Genomic DNA, 26,216 nt, shown 5'->3' with positions numbered 1-26,216 from the left:
GTCGCCAAAGTGCTCATAGGGGGGGTCATATGATTGTTGGCTTTTTCTCTGTATGTATTATTGTAGGGTCTACCTTAGGGTCTACGTTGCCTTGAGGCAACACTGTTGTGATTTGACGCTGTATAAATAAAACTGAATTGAATAATTGAATTCTATTAGCACGATCCAGCTGTCAGCAGCTTCAGTATGACTCGTATCAGCTGGCAAGAGGATGTTTGCACATCTGTACTATCCTTAGCCAAACAATCATTTTGTACCCAGCATTATAAAGTGACATGATTGATGCAATAGCAAAATTCATTGCATCCACCCTTTCCGCTCTTGAAACAATATCACAGGGTTGCTAAAGTGGCATTTTATTTAGACTTAGAAATGGTTCTTACTTGCAGAGTCTGGGAGGTTTTACGACTGACAGCTTCCAGCTGCAGCACTGAATCACTCTTGCTTTGTCAAATTTATTGGGACACAGTCAATCAATAAACAATAAAGGGTGTCACTTTCACAGCAGATAAATACCTTTTAAAAAACAGCGACATCTACTTTTCATGGATTGAAGTCTCGGCAGAATAATAACACAAATTGAATTCATTGTGTTTTACTGGGTATGAGTGCTGCTGGTTTTGTCAGTAGGGATTAATTTTACTTAATTTATTGTGAGCAGATCCTGACATCGGGTATTCTGACAAATGCTAATGTTGCTATCAAACAAGCTGTTGGCGTTGGATCAGCTGGAAACCAAGGACCACTGCAGTGGTTTACTTTTCATCAGCGTCTCCAGCCAAGAGGTTGTCGAATTCTGCTGGGTAAGACTCTGACTCTAAACTGTCGATCTTGGCACATCCTTCACTGGATCAATGGAGAGGATTGGAAATAACTGTCTTTTAAAGTCACTCGGGTTTGATTACTTCTTTGTGATGGGATAAATCAAAATCTGTCATCTCAACATTTTTAAACACCTAATGATTAGCCACAACATTAAAACCACTGTTAGGGAAAGTGACAGCCCTCTGGCATCCCTGGGGCGTGAATTAGTGATGTTTATCATACAGGACTAATTTGCGCTCATTCTCCTTTGCATGGATGCCTTGACGCATGTAGCATAAGAGACACTGAGCAGCCATCCCCTGTCGCTCGTCATGTGTCAAAAACATAGCTGGGGGGTACGTTTTAACCAAAACCACCATCTCTTCCTTAACCCTAACCAACCAAGTTGTTTTTACAGAATAAACTGAGTGGAAGTGAAAGCAACAAGCACGGAGGAACAAATAAGTGCAAAACCAGCGCTCAATTACACCTCATGCTTACAGTGCATCAAGATGAGAAGACACTAGAAATGAACAACATTCTGCCCCAGCACCTCACCGACGGCAGCCTCCTCCCCAGCAGAAAAATACACCATGACTTCACAGCAATTTCTTAAAGATAACAACAAAAAGAGGCTGACCCATAGTTTCATACTCCACAGAGTCCACAGGATGCCCTAAAACAGCCCACAGCCGCAATGATCCACAGCTGAGACCACAAGACGCCTCATCAAGAGGTCCCATGTCGACGCGCTGATGGCTGAGAGGTGATCTGGGGCACGAGGGTGGCATACACAATTGTGTACTGTATGTGGTTTTAATGTTGTGGTTGATAAGATGCAAATGTGCGTGAGATGTATGCAGCTGTAAGCGTGTGCTATCTATGGCGCTGCCTTGGTACGTAGTAGTCCAGGATTCGAGGGCTGCAGTGAGTAATGTACTGCAGAGCCGGGTCTGAATAGTTGAAGGGTGGAGGGTTGTACTGCTCCGGGATGTAGTTTGGATACAGGTGGGGGATTCTGGAAGAAAACACACAGGCCAGTCATACTGAAGAAGTAAACATGAAATCACCGCAGTCTACAGGTCATGATTCTGTATTCATATGTGCATTTTTCCAGACAAGGAGATGGTGGCAGAGTCTTGGATTAAATGGGTCCATATGTAGTACAGCCTGGTTGCAGCATCGACCTCTATCGATAGCAGGTGTTCTCTGTAGATTCTACTGTATTTTCTTCTAATCTGATTAATACCCGTCCACGTTTCCACACAATAGACAATAATTTCAGTCAAATTTATGGAAATGTTTGGATGGGCAGCAGTTGTTGTGGAATACTCACTGACTCATGCATATTCATGCAGGCTCCAGCACAGTGTTGAAAGAGGTTGAAATCTGGGGCTAAAGCTGATTAAAAACATGAAACACACATCCCGAATGGCTCTCTAGATTCACCGTCGTCTGATTAGCCATTCACTGGTGTCTGATGGTGTATAATTACAGTTGTTCTTTGTGCAAATATGTATATCCTCAATGATAATGAGGTACAGGCTGTGGAACCTGCTGTACCATGAGTCATTCTGTGAATAACAGACCCAAAACAAAAACACATATCTTGCCAAGTGATTCTTTGTAATGCTGCCAATTGAATGTGCAAACCTCCTCAGACCCTTTGTTTGTTTCTTTATTAGAGTAAATTTTGTGATATTGCTGTCTAAACTGCAGTCGGAGTGTTGAAATGTTATATCCAGAGCTGATTTTATAAGATATTTGATGCAGCCTGATGGAAAAAGTGAAAAGAAGGAAATAAAACTATAGCTGCTCTATCATAAGGACTACAATCATATTAATAAGTAATCCAAGTATCTGTTTTTCTCTGAAAACATGATAACTACCTCCCTGGATTTTTATTGTTCACTTTACTTTAACAATCTCAGAATGCTTGTACCGTCCCCTCCCTGTCTCTTGGTAAATGGCAAACGTCAGACTCTTATATAGTGCTTTTCTACTCTCGGAGTACTCAAAGTGTGCATACAACATGCCTCATTCACCCATTCACACCAACTCATACAATATATCCTCAAGTGCAATCTCACCAATTGCACTTCAGTGAATGCATTCACACTCTGACGGACACATCGGAGAGCAACTTGGGGTTAGTATCTTGCCCAAGGATATTTGGCATGCAGACTGGGGAAGCCAAGGATCGAACCACCAACCTTCCAGTCAGTAGCTGATCTGCTCTACATCCTGGGCCTCAGAAAACCAACAGCAAGCCACTCTATTACCTTGTTTGGATGCTCTACGTCCGTGCGGAAGTCATAAACAGATCTGCGGTGCACTTTTTAACGCACACACACACACACACAGATATATATTTAATATTTATCTGGATATATCAGGTCATCGAAAGGACTACATAAAAAACACATAATATAAAAAGCTTAAAAAGATCAAAAACTACAGTTTTTGTTGTTGGTTTTTTTTGAAGAAGACATTTCAAAATACAGTTTTTTCCCCCCACACTATAAGGCACACTGAAAATCCTTTAATTTTCTCAAAAATCAACAGTGTGCCTTATGTATTAATTCTGGTTGTGCTTACTGACCTCGAACTGATTTTATGTGGTACTTTGGTAAGCTATGAAGCCGCACCGCTAGATTGTCGGAGCATTACTGCTACTATAGTCAGGAGTCTTGCAGAGTAATACCTACTGTGCTTCAACATAATATTATGGTGTGTGTATAAGGACCCCGAAATGGCACCTGTTAAGAGACACGCTGAAATTCCCCAACTGTCAAACTCAGACACTGAAGATGAAGAATTTGATGGATTTGTGGAAGAGGAATGAACTGAAAAAGCGAGTGTATTGTTCTACACTTTTTGTGTTACAACTGAACAATGTTGAGAGTTATTTTGAATCAGTTGAATAAAGTTCGACTTATCTGACAGTTTTGTTTCGCTTTATGCGCCTTATAATCCGGTGCGCCCTGTAGTCCAAAAAATAAGGTGTAAATTGTAACTTTCTTGCTTTCTTTCCTGGAGCACTCTGTGAACCAGAATCTAGCAACTAGCAATAAATAAATAAACAAAAACATGTTTGGGAATTTGAAGTCATTTCCAGTCCATTGAGATGAAAAAACTAAAGTCAATATTTTAGATGAAAAATACACAACCTAAAAGTCAGTTGCATGAATTAAAGACAAAGCAAGCTCATAAAGAAAGCGCAAATAATGTGTGTCTTCCTCACAGCTCTAATTCCCTGCACCTGTGAACCAGTTTTCTTATTTTGGCTGCTCATAAAGAAGGGGAAGGGGTTATCTGTCTCACCCTAGCGCTAGCATCCTCCTTCACTACATCTATGAATCTTCACTGTGGTCTTCGCTTTCTCTTCCTGCCTTGCAGCTCCAGCTTCAACATCTGTTGTTCAATACAGGGAGTGCAGAATTATTAGGCAAATGAGTATTTTGTCCACATCATCCTCTTCATGCATGTTGTCTTACTCCAAGCTGTATAGGCTCGAAAGCCTACTACCAATTAAGCATATTAGGTGATGTGCATCTCTGTAATGAGAAGGGGTGTGGTCTAATGACATCAACACCCTATATCAGGTGTGCATAATTATTAGGCAACGTCCTTTCCTTTGGCAAAATGGGTCAAAAGAAGGACTTGACAGGCTCAGAAAAGTCAAAAATAGTGAGATATCTTGCAGAGGGATGCAGCAGTCTCAAAATTGCAAAGCTTCTGAAGCGTGATCATCGAACAATCAAGAGTTTCATTCAACATAGTCAACAGGGTCGCAAGAAGCGTGTGGAAAAACCAAGGTGCAAAATAACTGCCCATGAACTGAGAAAAGTCAAGCGTGCAGCTGCCAAGATGCCACTTGCCACCAGTTTGGCCATATTTCAGAGCTGCAACATCACTGGAGTGCCCAAAAGCACAAGGTGTGCAATACTCAGAGACATGGCCAAGGTAAGAAAGGCTGAAAGACGACCACCACTGAACAAGACACACAAGCTGAAACGTCAAGACTGGGCCAAGAAATATCTCAAGACTGGTTTTTCTAAGGTTTTATGGACTGATGAAATGAGAGTGAGTCTTGATGGGCCAGATGGATGGGCCCGTGGCTGGATTGGTAAAGGGCAGAGAGCTCCAGTCCGACTCAGACGCCAGCAAGGTGGAGGTGGAGTACTGGTTTGGGCTGGTATCATCAAAGATGAGCTTGTGGGGCCTTTTCGGGTTGAGGATGGAGTCAAGCTCAACTCCCAGTCCTACTGCCAGTTTCTGGAAGACACCTTCTTCAAGCAGTGGTGCAGGAAGAAGTCTGCATCCTTCAAGAAAAACATGATTTTCATGCAGGACAATGCTCCATCACACGCGTCCAAGTACTCCACAGCGTGGCTGGCAAGAAAGGGAATAAAAGAAGAAAAACTAATGACATGGCCTCCTTGTTCACCTGATCTGAACCCCATTGAGAACCTGTGGTCCATCATCAAATGTGAGATTTACAAGGAGGGAAAACAGTACACCTCTCTGAACAGTGTCTGGGAGGCTGTGGTTGCTGCTGCACGCAATGTTGATGGTGAACAGATCAAAACGCTGACAGAATCCATGGATGGCAGGCTTTTGAGTGTCCTTGCAAAGAAAGGTGGCTATATTGGTCGCTGATTTGTTTTTGTTTTGTTTTTGAATGTCAGAAATGTATATTTGTGAATGTGGAGATGTTATATTGGTTTCACTGGTAAAAATAAATAATTGAAATGGGTATATATTTGTTTTTTGTTAAGTTGCCTAATAATTATGCACAGTAATAGTCACCTGCACACACAGATATCCCCCTAAAATAGCTAAAACTAAAAACAAACTAAAACTACTTCCAAAAACATTCAGCTTTGATATTAATGAGTTTTTTGGGTTCATTGAGAACATGGTTGTTGTTCAATAATAAAATTATTCCTCAAAAATACAACTTGCCTAATAATTCTGCACTCCCTGTACATCTGCTACCCCTCCTCTTCAAATGTCCAAACCATGTCAACCCTTTCTAACTTTCTATCCTTTTGTCATTAACCGCCCTTAATACTCGTCTGCATCCACTCCACCCCATCCACACTGTCTTCATTGTGCATTGCATCTGTTGCTTTGGATGGTTGACCCCAGCTATTTAACTCATCCATCTTTACTACCTCTAGTCCTTGCACGTTCACTGTTACAAGACTTTAGATACTGCCGCCCTCTTATTCACATACATGTATTCAGTCTTGTTTCCACTGCCTTTCATGCTCTCAAATTACAATGTGATCTGTGAACATCATAGTCCATGGACACACCCTTCTGACCTCATGCCTTCGTTAGTCTAACAGTGACCACTCTGAAGCCTGTGCCCCCAGTGCCCAACACCTACATCTAACATCAACATGTAACAAAATTCGATACCTGATATACTGGGTATATTTTCAATACCAAATTATACACAAAGCTAGCAGCTAGCAGTTTCCCCATTGCCTGCCTTCATGCTAAGCTACGTTCCTGCTCTCTGTAACTTCATATTTACCACACAGATATAAACGCAGTAACTTTCTCAGGTAAGTCAGCACACAAGAAAATAGTAGTCAGTAGTTTCCCTTTCAAAAAAGGTTTAAGCTATTTCTTTAAAACAGGAGCATCAAACATAAGACCCGGGGTTAGATTTAGCCCACAAAAGACTCCAACTGGAAAATGTTAAGAAGGGTAGAGATTTTGGACTTCTAACTGTGTTTTCATAAGTTTTACAGGTTTTCCTACTGATCAAGACCTCCCACGTGGTCATTCATACTGCACTAAAGCAACTAAAGAATAGGTTAAAAAACAAAAATTATTCTGTGAATTAGCAAAAAACTAGCAACCAAACTTTTGCTGTAATTTTATACATCTATTTTAGATACATTTGGTCCACCATGTAAAATGAGTTTGACATCCCTGCTTTAGAACATTGCAATAGCTGACTGATTCACAGTGCTGATTTAGACATTTTGCTGAAAGCCAACATTGTCTCTAATTATAAATAAAACCTGAATGATTTGTTCCACCGATGAATGTTCTCCCCCCATCAATACACTGGTTTAGGCTTTATTGTACCCGTAACTATTCCTCAGTGTTACCCAAGTGCAGTTTCATAACTCGGCCCAAAGCTGTTAGTAGGAAGTGTCTTTGTTTAATATAGCAGTAGAGTGGGCAGTCTGTACTCCAACTGAGAAGTTAAATAGAAGGACGACAGTGCTGCAGCAGCAGAACAGCAGACAGGATTTAAAGCCTTCAAGTTGCTGCAGAAGATTGTCTCTGGGCAGACCTACTTGACTACTGTACCTTGAAATGCACAGTGTGTAACTGTGTTTGTGCGCAAGCAGTGTATGTGCGTGTTGGCCCGGTCACTCCTTGCAGCAGTATATCTTTTGATGACCTGCAATAAACCTCGTTTCACCCTGCCCAAAGGAGCTGCTGACCCACCTGAAAGCGTGTTTTATATTTATTCATTAGAGTTTTAGTGCCCCACGAAGGTCTGGCTAATTTGTAGGCTTTGTCTCAGCACAGCTTTTGTGAGGCTGTAAAGCTCATTACAGACCAGAACACATGAGGCCTGATGCATGGTGCTCACTGTGCGCCAGGAGACAACAGTGTCATATGAATGAAAAAAAAGAAACACTGGAAATTAACGCCGCTATTCTTGGATCTTAAAGGGCAGTGAGTTCATGGAACATTAATTCTTAGCTATCAAAATGTAGTGTTAGTCAATGAAAACACTAACTTTTATACTTCAATTTGCATTCATGTTATGTATAAATTTAAAACTGTATATAAGCTCGTGTCACTCACTCTCCAGTAACAGTCTTCTTGCGGCAGCAGAAGACGCAGGCCAGAACAGCCAGGAGCAGCAGCAGCAGCAGAGGGATGCAGATGCCCAGAACCAGCCCCAGGACCAGGTCTACCTCTGTGTCTCCCACTCGGCCTCTTTCTGTAATAGATCAGCCACTAATGAGCCAAATAAAAAACTTTGTCTTGTCTTTACAGGCCCGTGATCTCTCAGCCTCAGACACAACACATACAACTCAGTAAAAGGAAGACGAGTGAGATTTCTATCAAACAATGGTTGCTATGCAACCTGAGCAGCGTTTTGAAGGTTACTAATTTGGTAACTTGATGTAGAACCAGGACGGACACAAGATGCTCACCTATGATGCAGGACTGGCGTTTATTCACGTCAGTCTCGTTGCAAATACACCGGTAGCCACCGTAGGTGTTGATGCACAGAGCAGGGTGGTCACACTTATACTCGTTACTACTACACTCATCCACGTCTGTAGGCAGGGAAACAGTCTTACTAACACTGTTATGCTTCTGCTAATAAAATACACAAAAATACACGCATAAATATCCAAATAATGACGTCAGAGTATGTATGTGTCGTCCATGCAACAGCGTTTATGCTAATGTCTTTAATGCTGAACTCCAGTTGAGTAGATTTTTTGTGTGATTAAAAGTTAAAAATAATCTTTATTTATCTTGTGCCATGTCTCCGTGCAGCTTTCCAGTTCATCGTCTGTCTTAAACAAGCTGTGTGCATATAAACCAACTTTCTTCTGATTAGCTTTCCCTCACAAACAGAAGGCTGGATGGGTGTGGCTTCTCTGCTTGCAGCTATATTATTGACATCTTACAGAAACAAGTGGGCTAAAACCTTTGAGAAACCTGGAATTTAGAGGAGTCTGAAGCCTGAACTCTTGCATGCTCTGACCTCATTACTTGAAACTTTGGCTGTGTTTATAATCGGCATCCACACTAGTAACAGCGCATATACAGATAAAAGATATTTTACCATTAACTTCTATGGCATGGATGCCATAGTGGCTGCTGATTCTGGTCAGGTAGTCTGTGATGTACCAGTGGGGGGTGTCACTGGACACTTTGATTCGATATTCGAGCACATCTGGTGTGAATCCCTGATTGATCTCGGTGATGTTATAATACTTGTTTGTAAAACCTCTGGTTAACATCTCATTCAACTGAGAGAAAAAAGAGATTATGATTGTAAACTACTGATAAACCTGTATTACTGTTACAGATGAACGTGTTACCAGACATCTCTGATGTACAAACACACCTGTTGGATCCCACCAGCTGCGTTCTTTTTCCAGGTCACAGAGACATTGAACATGTTATAGCCTGTCGGCAGAAAGAGCAGCTTTAAGCATCTTTGCTATAATAATTTTCCATAAAACACCAGAGGAACAGGTGAGCTGTGATGAAGCTACAGGGGAAACTATATGGGTGCGCTTACCTGGGGGATTAGGAGAGTCACCTGCAGAGAAACACATTAGCTGAGTTATAATAAACCAGCAGGTATGCTCTGCTGTAGAGCACAACTACAGTTTTTACATATGCAGAGACTACAGCAGCTTCAATTTGTGCCTTTCTGAGTGTGGAGGTGATTGTAATACTCCATCACTTTTAAGAGAGTCAGTTTCATCAATAGGCTGTACATAAATGATGGAAGTAGGCACCATGAGTTAGAGCATATTTAGAAAGTGTCATGGTCATAATCCAGTTTTGGATTCCTGTTTTGATTCCTGAATTCAGCTGCACAGTGCAGTATGTAGAGCACTATATCTCTAAGATTAGGTTGAAAACTTTCCCTTTTGATAAACCATAGAGTTAGATCAGGTGACCCTGAATCCTCATTTAGTTACGCTGCAATATATCTATTCTGCTGGGGGTTTCCTCTTCATTCACCTCTTTTCTCTTGGTGTTTATATGTCACTATGCATTTAAACATTAGTTACTATTAATCTCTGACTCTCTTCAACAGTGAGTCTTTTACCCTATCTTCCGCTCTTCACCCTCAAACAGTCGCAGCAGATGGCCCCGCCCCTCCCTGAGCCTGGTTCTTGTCACAAAATTAATATATTGTTAGTGCTTATTTAGTGCTTATTGTTACTTGCTTTTAATATAGTTTGCTTCCAGTCTAAAAGGGCCAACTCTGAGTAGAATCTGAGCCAAAAGTACTGACAGGAAACTGCATGCTTTTGCAGAGAACAGGAAGTTTTAGCGCAGAGCTGCACAGGCATATTAATAAACCAGAAACAAAAAGCGGAACTAAGTAAACTGTGTGTCGGTGTGACGTAGTGCAGAAATACGGATTTAGCTGGCAAAGAATTCAGACCTGAGCGTGTGTGTTCGTGTGTTTGGGTCTCCATTTCCGGAAATGCAAAATAAAGATTATTTTTTCTGCTTGACCACTCTGAGTTCAGTCTTTCTCTGTCGCCAAAAGAATTCAAAAGAACGGAATTTAATATTCTGCTGGAGGTTTCTTCCTGTTTAAAGGGAGTTTTTCATTCCCACTGTCGCCAAAGTGCTTGCTCATAGGGGGTCATGTGATGGTTGGCCTTTTCTCCGTATGTATTATTGTAGGGTCTACCTTACAATATAAAGCGCCTTGAGGCAACAGTGTTGTGATTTGGCGCTGTATAAATAAAACTGAATTGAAGAGTTGAATTCCTTTAGCATGATCCAGCTGTCAGCAGCTTCAATATGAGTCGTATCAGCTGGCAAGAGGATGTTTGCACATCTGTACTATCCTTAGCCAAACAATCATTTTGTACCCAGCATTATAAAGTGACATGGGCTTTCTCATAGAGGGTTGTCTGAATGTTGGAGTTTTCTCTCGAATATTGTAGGGTTTTTACTTTACAATATAAAGCACCGTGGGGCAACTGCTGTTGTTTTGATTTGGCCCTTTATAAATAAAACTGAATTGAATTGAACTGAATAGCAAATAGGTCCTGGATTTAAATCCTCTGTTGTATTTATTACATGTGGAGTTCCCATGTTCTCGCAGGTATTCTAGCTTCCTCCTATGCACAGACCAATGACATGTATGTCAGCTACATCTGTAGATGTGAATGTGAGTATGCATGCTCATTTGTCTCTTGTGATAGCCGACAGACTGGTGACCTCCCCTAGCTGGGATAGGTTCCAAGTAAAAGACGATAAATGGTTTGGATTCATTTGCTGTTTCAGGGTTGTTGAAGCTTTTTGAATCTAGTGCGTGTACATTTATTTGATTTCCTGCTGTAACTTTAGAGGTATTATAGTAACTACAGTGGAAGCTATGTGTTGAACACCTGTTAAAGTTTCCACAGTTCAAAGAAAGTTTAAAAGGGTCATCAAAAAGAGGAAGTACTCTTTGTCACTAACTAGTCATTAACCAACTCACTCGCTAAGTAAAAACTTCTCCATATGAAACTGGTTAAGATCTCATTAAGACATAGAAAAACCTATTTAGTTTTTTATTTTTTCTCAAGACAATTTTTTCTTATAGGTTAAATAAGTGCATTGTGTCAGCCTCTACACTTATAAGTGTAAATATTAATATTAAATATAATGTCTGGGGCTTGCTATTTGTGCGCAAAACTGTTTATTCCTCACATTACACAACTGACAAATTACACACCTGTCTAGAGCTACATGAGTATCTGCAAACTGTCATCTGACTCACTCTAATGCATTTATGGACATTTAGACTTTGACTGCCACAATAGTCCACTACATGTGAGGGTGAACGTACCACATCCTTTATCATCCTTGGAGTTTTTATATCTGCAGATGCATTCATAGGTGCCAAGCTTGTTCTTACACTCATACTTGGCATTTTGACAGTTCTGAATCTCTTCGCACTCGTCTTCATCTATAATACAGACACAAAGAATGAAGTGAAGACGTTTTAAAAAGCTGCATTATTATTCATGCTCGAGTGCTGAGTGCTCACTACCTGTGCAGTTGTGTCCATCTCCATTAAAGCCTTCCATACATGTGCAGGTGTAGCTCTGTTTTGTGCTGTTGCAATAAGCATATTTGTGGCAGGGGAAGGGAAAAGGAGGGATGCACATGTCTGGGAAAAGGAAGGTGCAGGGTGAAATTATGGGGTCAGTCATGGTGGTTTTTAGAAGGTGATAATGTGTTGACAAGTAAAAAAAAATCTACATACTACTTTCAAAGCACTTGTATCCTTTTTTCCCATTAGCGAAAGTGTTATCAGGACATTCACCACAGGTGAACTGGCCAGACTCTGATCGGCACTGCACTCCTCGGAAGCAGGGCTCGCCTCGACATAAATCTGTAGTGTTCTCACAGAATTTCCCACTGAATCCCGTTGGACACAGACACCCCACCACCTGGAAGGTTAGGCACATTGTAGATCACACATAGCGTTCCTATTTCACCACAAAGCTGCCCTCCCTTTCAATAAACTAACTTTCTTCAGATTGGTTGCCCTTTCCTTAAGAAGGTCCAAACCACAGACTGTAAATAAAACACAGTTGTGGCTACTGTGAGGTTGCCCACTGGTTTCAGGACTGGACTGGACATTTTGAAGGAGGTATTTAGTCTTTTCAGGGAAAAAACAACCTAGAAGAGAGTGTAGTGCTAAGCTATCAGCTAACTAGTGAGCATGGTTAGCGAGCATGGTTAGCACGCTCCATAAAGTGTATGCCTCTATTGCACAGGTCCAAATTCCTGTTAAACAGTTTAGAAACCCAAGCACTAATTTTTGAAGAGTCTGTATCAAACATCAAGCCATGTTTTTGGTCAGTTAATAATGCTAAAAGGCATTAACAGCAGAAACATAGTTGAAGTGTCCAGTTGAGTGACTTAAGTTAGCAGAGGTATTAACAGACAGCTATTAGCTACAGTCAGTGTTGCCAAGTCCTCAGTAAGGAAAATCACTATTGGTTGTCCTAAAAGTCACTAGAAGTTGCTAAATGACATCATCGCCTAATTTGCATAGTTGGTCATGCTAATGTAATTGTAACCTACGTTGTAGGAGAGAAAAATAACGTCGTGGAAGAGACATAAAGTGAATAAAAAACATCCTAAATGCATTTAGAATTATTTAGAACTACAAATTAAATTTCTTTTAGTAATTATTGTTTTTTTAATGTAACAATTCCAACCTTGCTCCTTTATCAAGGCTTCCACCGGCAAAAGTTACCTGAAAAAGGCACTCTGGTGGAGTTACTTTGTGTGTGTGTGTGTGTGTGTGTGTGTGTGTGTTTATAAGCAGTTCTAAACCTTGTGATCCACAAAACGGCATAACAGTAAAAGAACTGACTGCGTTTTCTTTTACAGCGGCTTCGCTCATGTGCGATTCATTTGCAGTTTGGACCCATAGGTGTGAACATCTCCTGCCCTCATAGCAGCTGGGGGAGGACTATCCTCTGCCCGTGAGCGCTTTGGCACGGGTGAGGTGCCCACGGCAGCACCGCTGCTTGTTGAGAAGAGCGATATGCGCTTTCACGTCAAAAGGTCGTCATAAATAAGTCTCCAATAACACCAGAAAAAGTAGCCAGATTTGTCGCTAGTTGCTAAGGGGGTCTGAAAACCCACTAAATATAGTGACAAAGTTGCTAAGTTGGCAACACTGGCTACAGTTGCCTGTGTTGTGACACCTCCTAGTCAAAGAGTAGGAGGATATAAATACATATATTTTTGTTCATTTAGGGATGATTAACATTCAGTATACTATGAGTTCTTGTCAGGGCTGCCGCTACATCATCTTCAGTTACACCTGCTTATCGCTGTTCAAAGTTGACACTGGCACAAAGCTGCAATTTTGTAAACAGAAATTATGAATGCCATGACAAGAAATGCTGCAGTTAGATGAAAGTGTCAGCTCAACTGAGACAATAGAGCACCTGAAACTTTCCCTGCAGATGGTTTTCAGTGATGCTGTCATACTGGCACGTTCCTCCGTTGAGGCAGTTGCAGACACGCAGGATGGGAGTGAAGAGGGAGCTGCCCAGTTTGTCACTGACCTTGATGCTCAGCTGGACAGGCTGGGTACTTAGAGGGGTCCAAGTCAGGTAGCCATTACCTGGACAGGAGAGAACACAAGAGGCTGTAAACACCTACATCACTGAAACAGCATTTCATATTTTTTCATGTTTTGTGTATTTTGTGTCTTGTGCTAGTCACTCTCAGCATTACAGTCTACTGACTCAGCTCTGAAATGTCCCATCTGCTGACAGACTGCACTGCCGGCTACAGCGGCAGCCTCTCCATCCCTCTAACAAATGTCAACATGTCATCTGTTGACGTTACGGAGAGTCTGAGTAGGTGTCTCACCGCTGTTGATCGAAGCTTGGGGAGGCCTGGGTAAGAGCAGCGAATAAGTGATGTTGTCTCTGTTGGCATCCTCAGCGATGATCTGAACGCTGACCTGGGATTTGACCTGAGAGCAGATCACTGTGGGCTGTGTCACTATGGGAGGCATGTTACCTGCCAGATCACAAAAACACTGTATCTAATTATTACAGGTCAGTGATAAAAATGCACCATTGTTTTTTAGAGACGAGTTCAGACGAGTTTACCTTTGATCAGGGCCAGATTTTGAAATTCTGTCTCAGCTTTCAGAGTCTCCTGGCCCAGTTCAGGAACACCGGCTGCTAGTGTGTCATGGACACATTGCATGCTGCTTTTACAGGTTCTTGTCAGCTCTTCAATCTCAGCAGGACTGATGCTTTTCAGCAGGTTCTCAGTGGGGGTGACCACCAGTGAATTCATAGGAGTTGGAGAGGACAATAGGCTCTCTGGGCCTGGGACTGCCCCTAAACACACACACACACACACACACACACACACACACACACACACACACACACACACGATTAAAATTATACTGCATCGTTTAAAAGTACACATACACCATTAAAATGAGCAAATTCTGTTTTATGCTTCATCTCCTGTTATCTTTGGGCCAGAAATGGCCACCTAGTGGCAGCATAGCATTCATTTGGAGTTGTGCTTCAGACAAACTGATGAACATCAAATAAAAACACTCCTCTCAGAAATGATTTGTATTAAGCTAATTCTCAAAATGCCCCAACCTGTTTCTAAAAACAGCAATGATCCACTCACAGGACAAACCAAAGAGATGCAGTTGTTCCTCTGCAGGGGTGCTGACATCCGTCGAGCGAATGGCCTTTCCATCGGACATGAGGAAATCATCAGAGGGGTTGGCGCTCCAGAGGCCCATGAGACCCACGGTGCGGTTGAAGAAGGTCTCAGGAACCTCCACTAAGGCGCACAGCTGATTGCTACCCCCACTTCGCCACACCACCACGTGGAGGCCGTTGGCATACACAGCCGCGCAGCGTTGCAGTTCAGTACAGCGCACTGCAAAGTTATTCTTACTGGCATGTACAAGACCTGAATGGACAGCAAACATATATGCATCATATAGTTACGACTGTAATGTGTTGTTTATAATAGGTTTCAAATCTGTAATACTTCATACACGTGCCTGATTTACTGTTATATAATTGTTACATACTTTTTAAAAGGGATCTATTATTACTGCTTTTCCTCCTTTTTAGTCATGTATACACTGTTACAGTGATGGATGATTGTATTAAATGTGTTGAAAATTTAAAATAATGAGGTAATAACAAGGAAATCTCTCTGAGCCAACTGGTTCACTTTGCTCACTTTGAATGAGCCTTATTTGGTCATCTCAGGCACACGGCTCAGGCTGTGATCACAGACTCCTCACCCACCAGCGGCATGCAAAGCTTCTCTAGTACACTTAAAGAATAAAAATATACACTTGAGATGTGTGTGGTGATTATTACCAACGGTGACTGGGACTTCAACGTCATCCACCAAAACTCGCAGTCTGCTGTCCTTCTCTGAACTCCTCCATTCAATCTGAAAATTTCAAATGTTTATCTGGAGCTTGGTTCATCCATGGAATATCAACAGTATCATCTAATATCTATTTAAGCCTGCATGCATCTTGCAACGAAAGAAGCATAGGAAAAATATGGAATTAAGATTTCAGATAAATTCATTACTGCCTAAAGATTTTGACACTGAACCTCATGTACCTGCCACAACAGAGATGATCGCACATGTTCAGTCAAATTGATATAGATCTATGTGCAGCAGATTTCTACTCTTTTATGGAAAATAAAGAAAGTGTAATCATCTGTTTACTTCCCGAAAGTTAGAGGATTACTGCCATGTGCATTTTATAATGAAGTGGAGATGATAAGTTTAGCTTAGAAAATCTCGCTTAAGCTAAAAATCCATCTCCTGAGTTAACTCCCAGAAGTGAATATGTATGCTTTCCCAACTGGAACTATTCCTTTAGCGCACACAGACTTTCTCGCTCTTATCCTGACCTTGCCAATGCCTTGGTAGAAGGCAGCCATGCGCACCACCGCTGGGACTTCAGTGATCCTGTTCGCGTCTGGGTGTAGCCTGTCAATCTGTCCTTGCAGGGTGAAGATATTAGAGCCGGTGGCAGATGAGAGACGCAATATCACAAACTCTCCCAGGGCCTTGAAGGAGTACGTTCTCCCATCGAAGGTGATGAAATGGAGGCTGCCATACACCATTGCTGCAGGGGGGAGGATTGAGAAATTAAAAAGTTTTTCACATCTTACTGTCAGGGGCTGAGCCTGTGACCCAGCTTTTAGATTTTTTTATGTTAGATTGCAATAATGTTAAGTTTTTGTGTTATTATTTAGTCAGGGTTTAGTTGAGTTTTATTCTAGTTTTTATTTCATCCATGTGTTTATGAGTATTTTCCAGTCTTCTGTCTGTCTTGCCCATATGGAAAAGAAATAGAAAAAAAGACTTGGCTTACTTCATATAGTGAATCATATCAGGCTTATATGATTTACTCATGAAAGTGGCCACTTCCTCATTACTTTCATATACTGTTTTAGTAAGTATCCAAAACATACAAGTTTCATTTATACAATTTTTCAAGGGATCTTATATCTGTTTTCACTCTTGTATGCTTTTCATACAAGTTTCACGCAAGAAACTTTATAAGATTTATGTATATCGTTTCCATATGGGCGTCCTCTATGTTTAACGTGTAGTTATGCCGTGCTTTTGTCTTCCTTATCTGTTCCAGTATGTCTCTCTTTTTGTTCTGTTTCCCCAGTGAGTCATGTGTTTGTGTTTCCATGTCTACTGTCAAGCTTGTGTTGTCATGTCTACATTCCATTATATTTCTGTTTTATTTTGAAAGTTCTAGGTTTTACTAGTTTGGGTTTTCGTTTCAGTTTTCGTCACTGTTCATTTTTTGCCTTTTGTATTCATGTTTTTGGGCAAAATAAACGACTCGCCTTTTGTTAACGGTCATCCACTTGGGTCCACATCAAAAACACACCGGCTTCTCAGCCGTGACACTTACTTATACAGACAGATTGATATGTATTAGTTTTTCTTAAAATGGAGCAGCCGCTCACCTATACCCTGTGTCACCTTCCTGGATTGGGTGAAGCCGTCAGGTCTAGTCCAGCTGTAACCTTGACAGCGGTCCAGCGGCCTCTTGTCGAGGTAAAAGTGGCAAAGTGGAGACTCCATACAACACCACTGAAAGGGCAGGAGATCGTCATCTGAAGAGAGAAGTTTAATAAAATAGCATAGTCGTGTTATTTCATCAAGTGGCCGTGACAAGTTTGTACATTACACTAATATGTTAGTTAGTAGTTATACTAGTTTTGTGGCTGAAAATGCCTGTATTACCAATATGTTTCTGTATGCTGTATCCAGAGAAGTAGCGCTCATTGTATCCAGCTAGCAGGGCACCATCAGGTTCATACACACACCTCTTCCCTGAGCCATATATATTGGACAGGACTGAGCGGAAGGTCTGCCCCTGTGCACTCCCCCACCGCTGACCCCTCAGCTTCACCACAGTTGGACTAGGCACAGATGTATCCTGCATAAATAACAGATCCTCCAGAACCTGGTTCCGTGTGCAGGGACAGGCAGGCAGCCCTTTTGTCCACTCATCAGGATCAGGCTCCATCACTGCCCACTCCTGGCACCTGAAGCCGGGATCTACGTCTGACCCCGTCGGTCCTGTCAAATCATAGACCAGCTGGCCTAAGTTCCCCATGGTTCCTTTCACTTGCTGAGGCCTGTATCTTCCCCCAGGGCCAAAGAGGTTTTCAGGAGGGACTGGGATTTCCTTGATAGACAGCTTTCCATTTGTGTAGCCGATAAGAGCATCGTGGTATTTTCTCTGACCTGGGCCCCATTTCATCTCCCCGTATCGCAGGAGGGCAAAGGAACGCGCTCCGTCTGTGGTCAGGATACACTGGAAAGTGTTGCTCTAAAAATAACAAACTTTAACTAACTCAACATGTTGCAACAAAAAGTAAATTTAATGAATTCAATCACTTATTCAAAGTGGCTAATAAATGTGTGCTTTTGTTTTGATGTACTTTGCTTCTAGTATTGTCAGTACAAAAGAGCAACAAGAGCTTAGATACAGTGTAAAAGTGATCTGATGAAGACTGGTGGCAGCAGATATCACTGCACTCTGCATTCAAGTCCTTCAGGGCAACACAGCCCCAAGGTGGCACCAGAGCTAAATAAAACAGCATGTTCCAGGACTCAGGACTGAATGCCTTTCTTTCAGCTTACTGTTCAAAAGGCTCACGTTGCATAAAAGAATAACACGTAAATGAGGTCAATCTGACAAGTAACCAGTTGCACTCCCTGCTCAATCAAACCTTTTACTGGAACTGGTACATAAGAGCTTTCAGGAACAGGTAGAGCCTGAATCAGAGGTTCAGATTATAAACTGGTCATTAACTTTTCCAGTAAACACTATGAATGTGAACATATTTAGCCCAGTATTATAGTAAAAAAACACACACACAAAAAAGCATGTTGATGCATTGTTGTGAGACGGAGTTTGGTAGTTTTGAAAATAGTATAATAAAGCAAAACTTTTACAAACATCATTAACATCAAAACCCACTTTTACTCTTTTTATCTTGCTTTCTTATGAAACTACTGATTATGACCATATGCAATGTTTGTGTGACATGTCCATATAAAATAAGAATGCAAGTGTTGGCTGACACTCACCTTTGAGAAGCTGACCTTCTGGAAGGAGACAGGCATCACATCGTCCCAGGTGATTTTGAGGATCCAGGCAGGGGTAAAAGCTGGCTTGTTTTTCAGGTGCTCAAATTTTGTTACTTCCTCAGCCGTACGATTAACCACTACCTGGGAGTAGACATCTGACACATTCCGTGTGTGGTATTCCTAACATTTAACAAGAAAGGGAGTATTAAAACAAAGCAAGTACACCGTGGTGAGTTTGCTCTGTAAGCTGTATCTCTTTAAAAGAAAACTAGGTTGTTCTTTGTCTCGGTTTTACTTTATTGTTTCAACCAAACAAAATCATGTAAAATGAACTTCAAAAGTCATTTTGATCCTAGCTCAACAATGACATCTGATGGCATTGAACCTGATAGAGGAGCCGTCCATTCCCTTGAGTGAGGTCTGCATCATCCCAGAACACAGCTAACAAAGTCAAGTTCATGTGGTCAGGGAAACCACTGGCGAAAGGAGACGGGAGGAGATGCTGCTCATTCTCAACAACAGATTGAAACTGGACAAGCCCATTATCAGAAAACTAAGAAAACAAAAGGAGAGACAATATCAGACACACATTAAAATACCAATCTTCTCCTATGAAACTCGATATTTATGGCTAATTTTACTGCTCTCCTCACTATATTTACTTCATTATAAAGAGCTGAGTGCAAGAACTCCCACTGCTGTAAACCTTTAAGTAAAATCTACATTATTTGCATATTTTGTGGCTAATACCCTGCTGCAATTAGTACATTGCATGTACAGTATGCGTAATTCAACAAATGAAAATGTTGTCATTCTCGTTTCTGAAATGTGTTGTTTCTATTATATTACTGCATTTGCATCACGATTTACTCATTAGTTGCTGCTACTTTGAAGGAACGTTCTACAACATTATAATAAATTGGGCACTTTTGTTCCAGTATTTATAGATAATCGTAGTAAGAACTCACATAAATTCTGTCGTACAATTTCCCCATGAAGGGGAAGCCCATTGGTGGTGTGATATATGGAGAATTTCCATCTTCTGTGTCTATGTTTACTTCATTATCCCCGACATCATCTCCATAGGGAAACAGATTTCCCTCTGTGGGGGGAATAACAGAAAATTAATAAGTTACATTTTAATGTGAACATATTAAAGTCATCAACTATCCAAATCAGTTTGCTGTAAACATGCACAATTATTGTTTTGATTGTTTATGTGTCATTAAAAGTAATCCGACTGAGCTTTGCTGCTACCCCAACATGCTGTGAGCTAGACTATTGTCCTTTTTGCTAATACAACATGCTGAAAACTTTCTTAAAGCATGCTCAATCATCCAGAAACGACAGAAAGGTACATAAAGTTGATTCTTTTAATCTGAAGGTAGTGTTTGTCACTGATCCAAGTCTCCACTGAGGACTGAAGGAGTCACTTGGATGAGTGACGAAGTGTTTCTCCCAATGAAAACACTACGTTCAGCTAGCAGCCTAATCTACATTGTGTTAGATAAACATATTTAACCACCTCAGTGGTAATATAAGGAAGCACTTTGAATCCACAACCATCGACTGAAAACGTGTAAATAAAGGTAAGGTTTTCTTATTTCTTTGTTTTTTGTTTTCGTTTTGTTTTCTCATTTTGCAGGAATGTTAGCTTAATCAGTAAGGCAACGCAGGTATACTAACAAACGCCTTTTTAATTACACGATATATTTTAATGAAGTTACATGAATTAATTTCAAGGCTTAGCATTATTTGCAGGCTGTTTTTGAAGTGATTGTGACAGCTTCAAATAGAATTTCCAAATTTAGCTTGCCAGCAGGTCTAATAGATGCTAGTAGCACAGTGAAAACCTTTTGTTTAGATAATGCATAATTTGACCAAAAGAAAGTTTTGAGAACGTAAAATAAGAAAATATTCACATTTCAAACACAAACATCAGTGTATAATTATTAAGGTGATTAACTAAGACATAGCCAACCCGTCATAGTTATCCTTCTGCATAATGTGCTGTTTCTCAGACAGGAGCAGGTATGAGACCCTGGTAGGTTAATACAGGACGATTCCCCACGACATGGATGGAGTGACGCACACTCGTTCAAGTCTGCACATCCTTCTTTTCCATGACCGTTGTCATTGGTGGGCTTCCAGCCCTGATTGCACGAGCATTTAAAACCTCCTACATTGTTGATACATGTGGCAGCAGAGTGACAATTCCCATTCATGGCATTGCATTCATTAATATCCACACACAATGGCCCCAAACTCATAAACCCTGGCATACATATACAAACAAATGAGCCTGGGGTGTTGTGACAGTGAGCAAGAGGGTGGCATGGTTTACTCAAGGCAGCGCATTCATCCACGTCTCTGCACCAGGAGCCGTTTCCATTGAAACCTGTTGGGCAGTGGCATGAAAAAGATCCAGGTGTGTTCAAGCAATGTGCCACTGGGTGACAAGGTGAATCCTTGCATTCATCGGTGTCAACACATGCCAGCTTCTCTTCATGATATCCCAATGGGCAAGAGCAGCTGTATGATCCAGGCAGGTTTTTGCAAACTTGGTCAAAGCGGCAGGCGTTGGTGTCTTTGCATTCATTTATATCCTCACAGCCTGAGCTAATGGTTTTGTACCCCGGAGAGCACCGACAGAGGAAGGACCCTATGGTGTTGTTACAAAATGAGTGCTCTGGACACTGGCTGTTTTCTGGTTCCTGACACTCATCCACGTCCTGGCATTCAGTACCATTCAGTTTGAACCCTTCATTACAGGGGCAGTCGTAAGACCCGTGGATGTTGACGCATGTGGAATGGGGCTGGCACACTGAAGAGTTTGAGCACTCATCCACATCTACACATTCCGTATTGTTACTCCAGAATCCTTCGACACATTCACAGAAATATGAGCCAATAGCATTGACACATGTTCCATTGGTGCAAAGCTCCCCTAGTTCTTTGTTACTACATTCATCAATGTCCACGCACAAGTTATCGACACTGGAAAATCCTCTGTCACAAGGACACAGGTAACTACCATTGGTGTTGATACACCTGCTATGTTCCGGACAGGTAATGTTATCTAGGCATTCATTGATCTCCTCGCAGACAGTGCTATTTCCTCGGTAACCTTCCCAGCATTTACAAAAAGAAGATCCAATTGTGTTTAAGCAGTTGGAAAATTTAGGACACAGAGTAAGGCCAAGTGAGCACTCGTCTATGTCCACACACAGAGTGCCATTCCTTGTAAAACCAGGGTCACAGGTACATTTGTAGCTCCCTTCTAGATTAGTACAGGTACTGTTGTCAGGGCAAGGGAAGTCACCCATCGCACATTCATCTATATCCAGACAGTGCGTCCCGTTGTCTTGAAAACCACTCCAACATGTGCAGATGAAGGAACCATTTGTGTTGAAACAGTTGGAGAAGGCAGGACAGATTTGATGCTGTAGTTTGCCACATTCATCCACATCCCAGCAGTCAGTTCCTGTTCCTTCATAACCATCTGCACACTGACAGTAGAAGGAACCCTCATGTGGAAGGCACTTGGCGAGTGGGTGGCAGTTGGCACTAGCGTTCAGGCAGGTTGTTTCATTCACACATGTTCCCTTGTTGTACTCCCGTCCCAAGATACATGAACAGGTGTACGATCCGGGAATGTTGCTACACGTCATGTTCTTGCTACAGGCTGTGACCAGCTGACATTCATCCACATCATCACACACAAAGCCATCACCCTGGTATCCATGCTTGCACTGGCAGCGGTAGGATCCGTTGGTGTTGAGGCATAAAGCTAAGGCGCTGCAGTTGTGTGGCAGGGTACTATTCTCCTGGCATTCGTTCACATCCTGACAGTCAAAGCCATTTCCCTCCATGCCAAGTGGGCAGACACAGGAGAATGATCCAGGTGTGTTAGTGCAGCTGGCAGCTGGGTGGCATCCTTCGTTTTGGCCTTGGCACTCATCGAAGTCTATAATTTATCCAAAATGGGACAGTGTCAGCGAAACAGCTCCGAATGGTGCTAAAAAAAAAGCTCAAAGAAAGTCCACTGATTGGTGCAAAAGAACCAATTTTTCCAATTGAAGGTTAAATGAGGATTTATTACTTACCAGAGCAGTTTTTTCCATCACCCGTAAAACCGCTGAGACAGAAACAGGAATGGCTGCCCACTGTGTTGACACACTTAGCAAATTCACTGCAATCCTGTTGACCTGTCTCACATTCGTTCACATCTACAAAGGTAACAGGAAATGAGGTGTAAGGTAGGGTAGAAAAAAAAGGAAAATAATATAGATTAAAAAAATGTTATATGCAAACTTTAATCTAGAAGTGAGATAAAATACATATAAGTTTAACCTCCTAAGACACAAACTCTTCCATGGCATGCATTTTTAATTTCTCTTTGCTATTTGAGCTGATTGGGACCTGATGAATGTAAAAACAAAGAATTATGTGATTTTTTTTTAACCTGATTTTTGTTTCTGAGAAAAATTCGATCCGCATATAAGGATGTTCGCTTTAAATTCAGATAGAAGAGTGGCGGTATAACGTCCTTGTAAGTGTATATCAGGCCCTTGTAGAGCAAAATTTTGTATTTTAGTCTAGACAACCCAAAATGTGATGTCCACATTGGACGCCAGGTCTTAGGAGGTTAAAACAAATATTAGGAAATGAATACTATAAATGAAGTAACTCATTATTCTGGATCCAGGAAGAGCGGGTGGTTTGTTAATCAGTATTAAGCCTGGTTTCTTAAACAGTTTGAATAAAAAGCCCAATCAAACCGTATATGAGAGATACGCATTTATATTATTGAGAATTTTGTTTTGTTAACTTTATAATAAAGTGTTAAACATGCCTTGACAGAGTAATTGTGAGACATATGAAAAGTTTGTTTTACCGACACACTGAGTTCCATTGAGAGTGTAGCCCTGTTTGCAGGTGCAGGAAAATGATCCTGGGATATTTTTACACTCCATTTCATTTTGAGGACAAACATTTTCCCTCTGGCACTCGTCTATGTCGGAGCAAGTCAGTCCATTGCCCGTGTAGCCCAGGTCACAAACGCACTGGTATCCAGTTGGTGAACGGTGGCACAGGCCGCGACTGTCGCACGCAGGGTCACACAGTGGGCTGGGTGGCACACAAGTGTTATTAAAGGCCACTGTACCATTCAAACATGAGCAGACGTGAGAACCGGCCGAGTTGATACATGTTGAGAAAGCGGGGCAGGTTGTATTAGAGATGGAGCATTCGTCCACGTCCTGACAGAAGAAGCCATCGCCCCTGAAACCCTCCTGACAAGTGCATAAGAAGTTCCCTATTAGGTTAGTGCAGTTTGCTCGTGCGTGGCATATATCCTTCTGAGAACACTCGTCTGCATCCACGCACTGAGTGCCGTTTTCTACAAAGCCACTCTTGCAGGTGCAGGTGTATGAGCCTTGCGTGTTGATACACGTGGCATGGACATGACATGGGTTGTCTTTACACTCATCAATATCGATGCAATTCATGTTGCTACCAGGGCGGTAGTACCCAACCCGGCATGGACACTGGTACGCCCCGTCGGTGTTATTGCACTCTTCATTCACGCCACAGGGATTCTTCAATTCCTTGCACTCATTTATATCCTGGCAAAGAGTACGGTTAATCAAGACGTAGCCAGGCTGACACAGGCATGAAAAGGATCCCTGATTGTTGACACACGTAGCTTTGTTTCTGCAACCTCCGTTATCCACCAAACACTCATTTATATCCCTGCATTGCTGTATCCCATCTCCAGAATAACCCACCTGACAAGTACAGTTGTAGGAGCCTGGAAGGTTAATGCACAGAGCACTGGTGTGGCACTGCTTAGCCTGCGAGCATTCATCCACATCCTCACAGGTAAAACCGTTCCCCCTGTATCCCTCCAAGCACTGACAAGAGAAGGACCCAGGTGAATTCGTGCAGGTTGCGTAGGGGCTGCAGCGGCCGGGCACGCACTCATCCACGTCAATGCACTGGGAGTTATTAAAGATAAAGCCGCGGCCACAGTCACAGTAGTACGAGCCACCAGTGTTCACACAGGTAGTGGTAGAAGGACAGATGTTAGTTCTTTCACACTCATTTATGTCGTTACACTGTCTTCCGTTTCCAAGAAAACCAACTGGACAAGAGCACTCATAACTGCCCATCCTGTTGATGCACACCGCCCTGGGGTCACATGTATTGTTTCCATTGCATTCGTTTATGTCTACGCATGTCAGCCCATTCCCAGCAAAGCCACTTTTGCAAGTACACGTGTATGACCCTAAGCTGTTTTCACAATCTGCAAAACGGCTGCAGGTGCTAGCGGCACATTCATCGATGTCCACACAATTCCTTCCAATATTTTCAAAGCCAGGGCTGCATACGCAACTGTAGGATCCAGGCAGGTTTCTACAACCTCTGTAGCCACGTCCAGAAGGACACACATTTGGAGTCTCTGAGCATTCATCTACATCCAGACATAGGTACTTTCCATTGCCCTTATAACCAGGATTACAGGCACAGACGTGAGACCCTGGGGTGTTGGTGCAGGTGGCGTTCCAGTGGCAAATATTCGGTGTTGTGCATTCATTAATATCAGTACACTGAAAGCCGTTACCACTAAAGCCACTTTTACACTGGCATTTTCGTCCTCCCTCAAAGTTAGTACAGAGGGCATATTCATGGCAACCCCCGTTGTCTCTTTGACACTCATCTACGTCCTCGCAGGTTGTACCATCTCCAGTGTATCCACTGCGGCAGACACAGTTATAGCTGCCTAAGGTATTGGTGCAGTCTGCCTGTTTGTGGCAGTTGTTCAAGCCACTGCCACATTCGTCGATGTCGCTGCACGTCAGACCATCGCCCTGGTAGCCCATTCTACACGCACAGGTAAAGGTGTTACTGATCCTTATACAGTCAGCGTTGGGGTTACATTTGCTGCCTGCTCCCTCACAGTCCCTCAGATCAACTGAAAAGACATAAAGACAAGAAATGAGCTTGAAAGAAGATGCACCTGATCATGTGTCACCTGAAAGTATTATGCAGAAGTCTGACACCTGCACCGCAGTAATCCAGCACTGCAAATAGACTGAACAGCCACAGAAGTGAAAACCTGTGAAGGCAAAGAAAAGAAAATTATGGGAACATAACTATTTAAAGTAGCATATGCAACAATATACTTTTTCTAGAAACATTCTGTACTCTTCTTGGACAATGGATAAACAAGAAGAGTACATACAAAGGTATACAAAGGTAAGGAGAGAGGAATTTCATCCAACTTGGACATTTTATAGCTCTCTAAGTACAGATAAACACCCATGTTAAACCCAAGTGGCCTCAGTTTCTACCTTATGTAGAGTGAGGTGAAATGTCATCCAGGTTTGTTTGTCAAGCTTTGGTGTGTAACTAGGCTTTTGTAACCAGAGAGCATGTGTTACCTTTTTTACTCTACTTACAGGCCTACTTTCATCACTCATCATCAT

At 42.0% G+C, this 26,216-nt stretch overlaps 1 protein-coding gene across 1 annotated transcript; it reads right to left on the bottom strand.

Annotated features, from left to right (window-relative positions):
* LOC147315506 (uncharacterized) lies at positions 1–26,216 on the bottom strand. Its single transcript, XM_086260162.1, has 24 exons — positions 26,198–26,216; positions 23,624–25,702; positions 22,833–22,955; positions 20,708–22,693; positions 19,695–19,828; positions 19,112–19,279; positions 18,727–18,906; positions 17,371–17,962; positions 17,091–17,240; positions 16,011–16,228; positions 15,459–15,534; positions 14,746–15,036; positions 14,199–14,435; positions 13,954–14,106; positions 13,524–13,702; positions 11,819–12,005; positions 11,603–11,722; positions 11,399–11,518; positions 9,113–9,133; positions 8,936–8,997; positions 8,651–8,837; positions 8,007–8,132; positions 7,651–7,789; positions 1–1,822 (listed from the first exon to the last, which is right to left on the bottom strand). Exons 1-24 carry the CDS (start codon positions 26,214–26,216, stop codon positions 1,681–1,683), a joined length of 7,689 nt encoding a protein of 2,562 aa, XP_086116288.1. The 3' UTR covers positions 1–1,680.

The sequence above is a fragment of the Aulonocara sp. 'chitande type north' Nkhata Bay genome, linkage group LG13, assembly GCF_057382095.1.
Source record: "Aulonocara sp. 'chitande type north' Nkhata Bay isolate Kocher_YH1m ecotype deep benthic linkage group LG13, A_spYH_male_GT1.1, whole genome shotgun sequence".
Classification (NCBI taxonomy): domain Eukaryota; kingdom Metazoa; phylum Chordata; class Actinopteri; order Cichliformes; family Cichlidae; genus Aulonocara; species Aulonocara sp. 'chitande type north' Nkhata Bay.
Note: the sequence above shows the minus strand (reverse complement) of the source record. Positions and strands in the feature narration are given on the sequence as shown.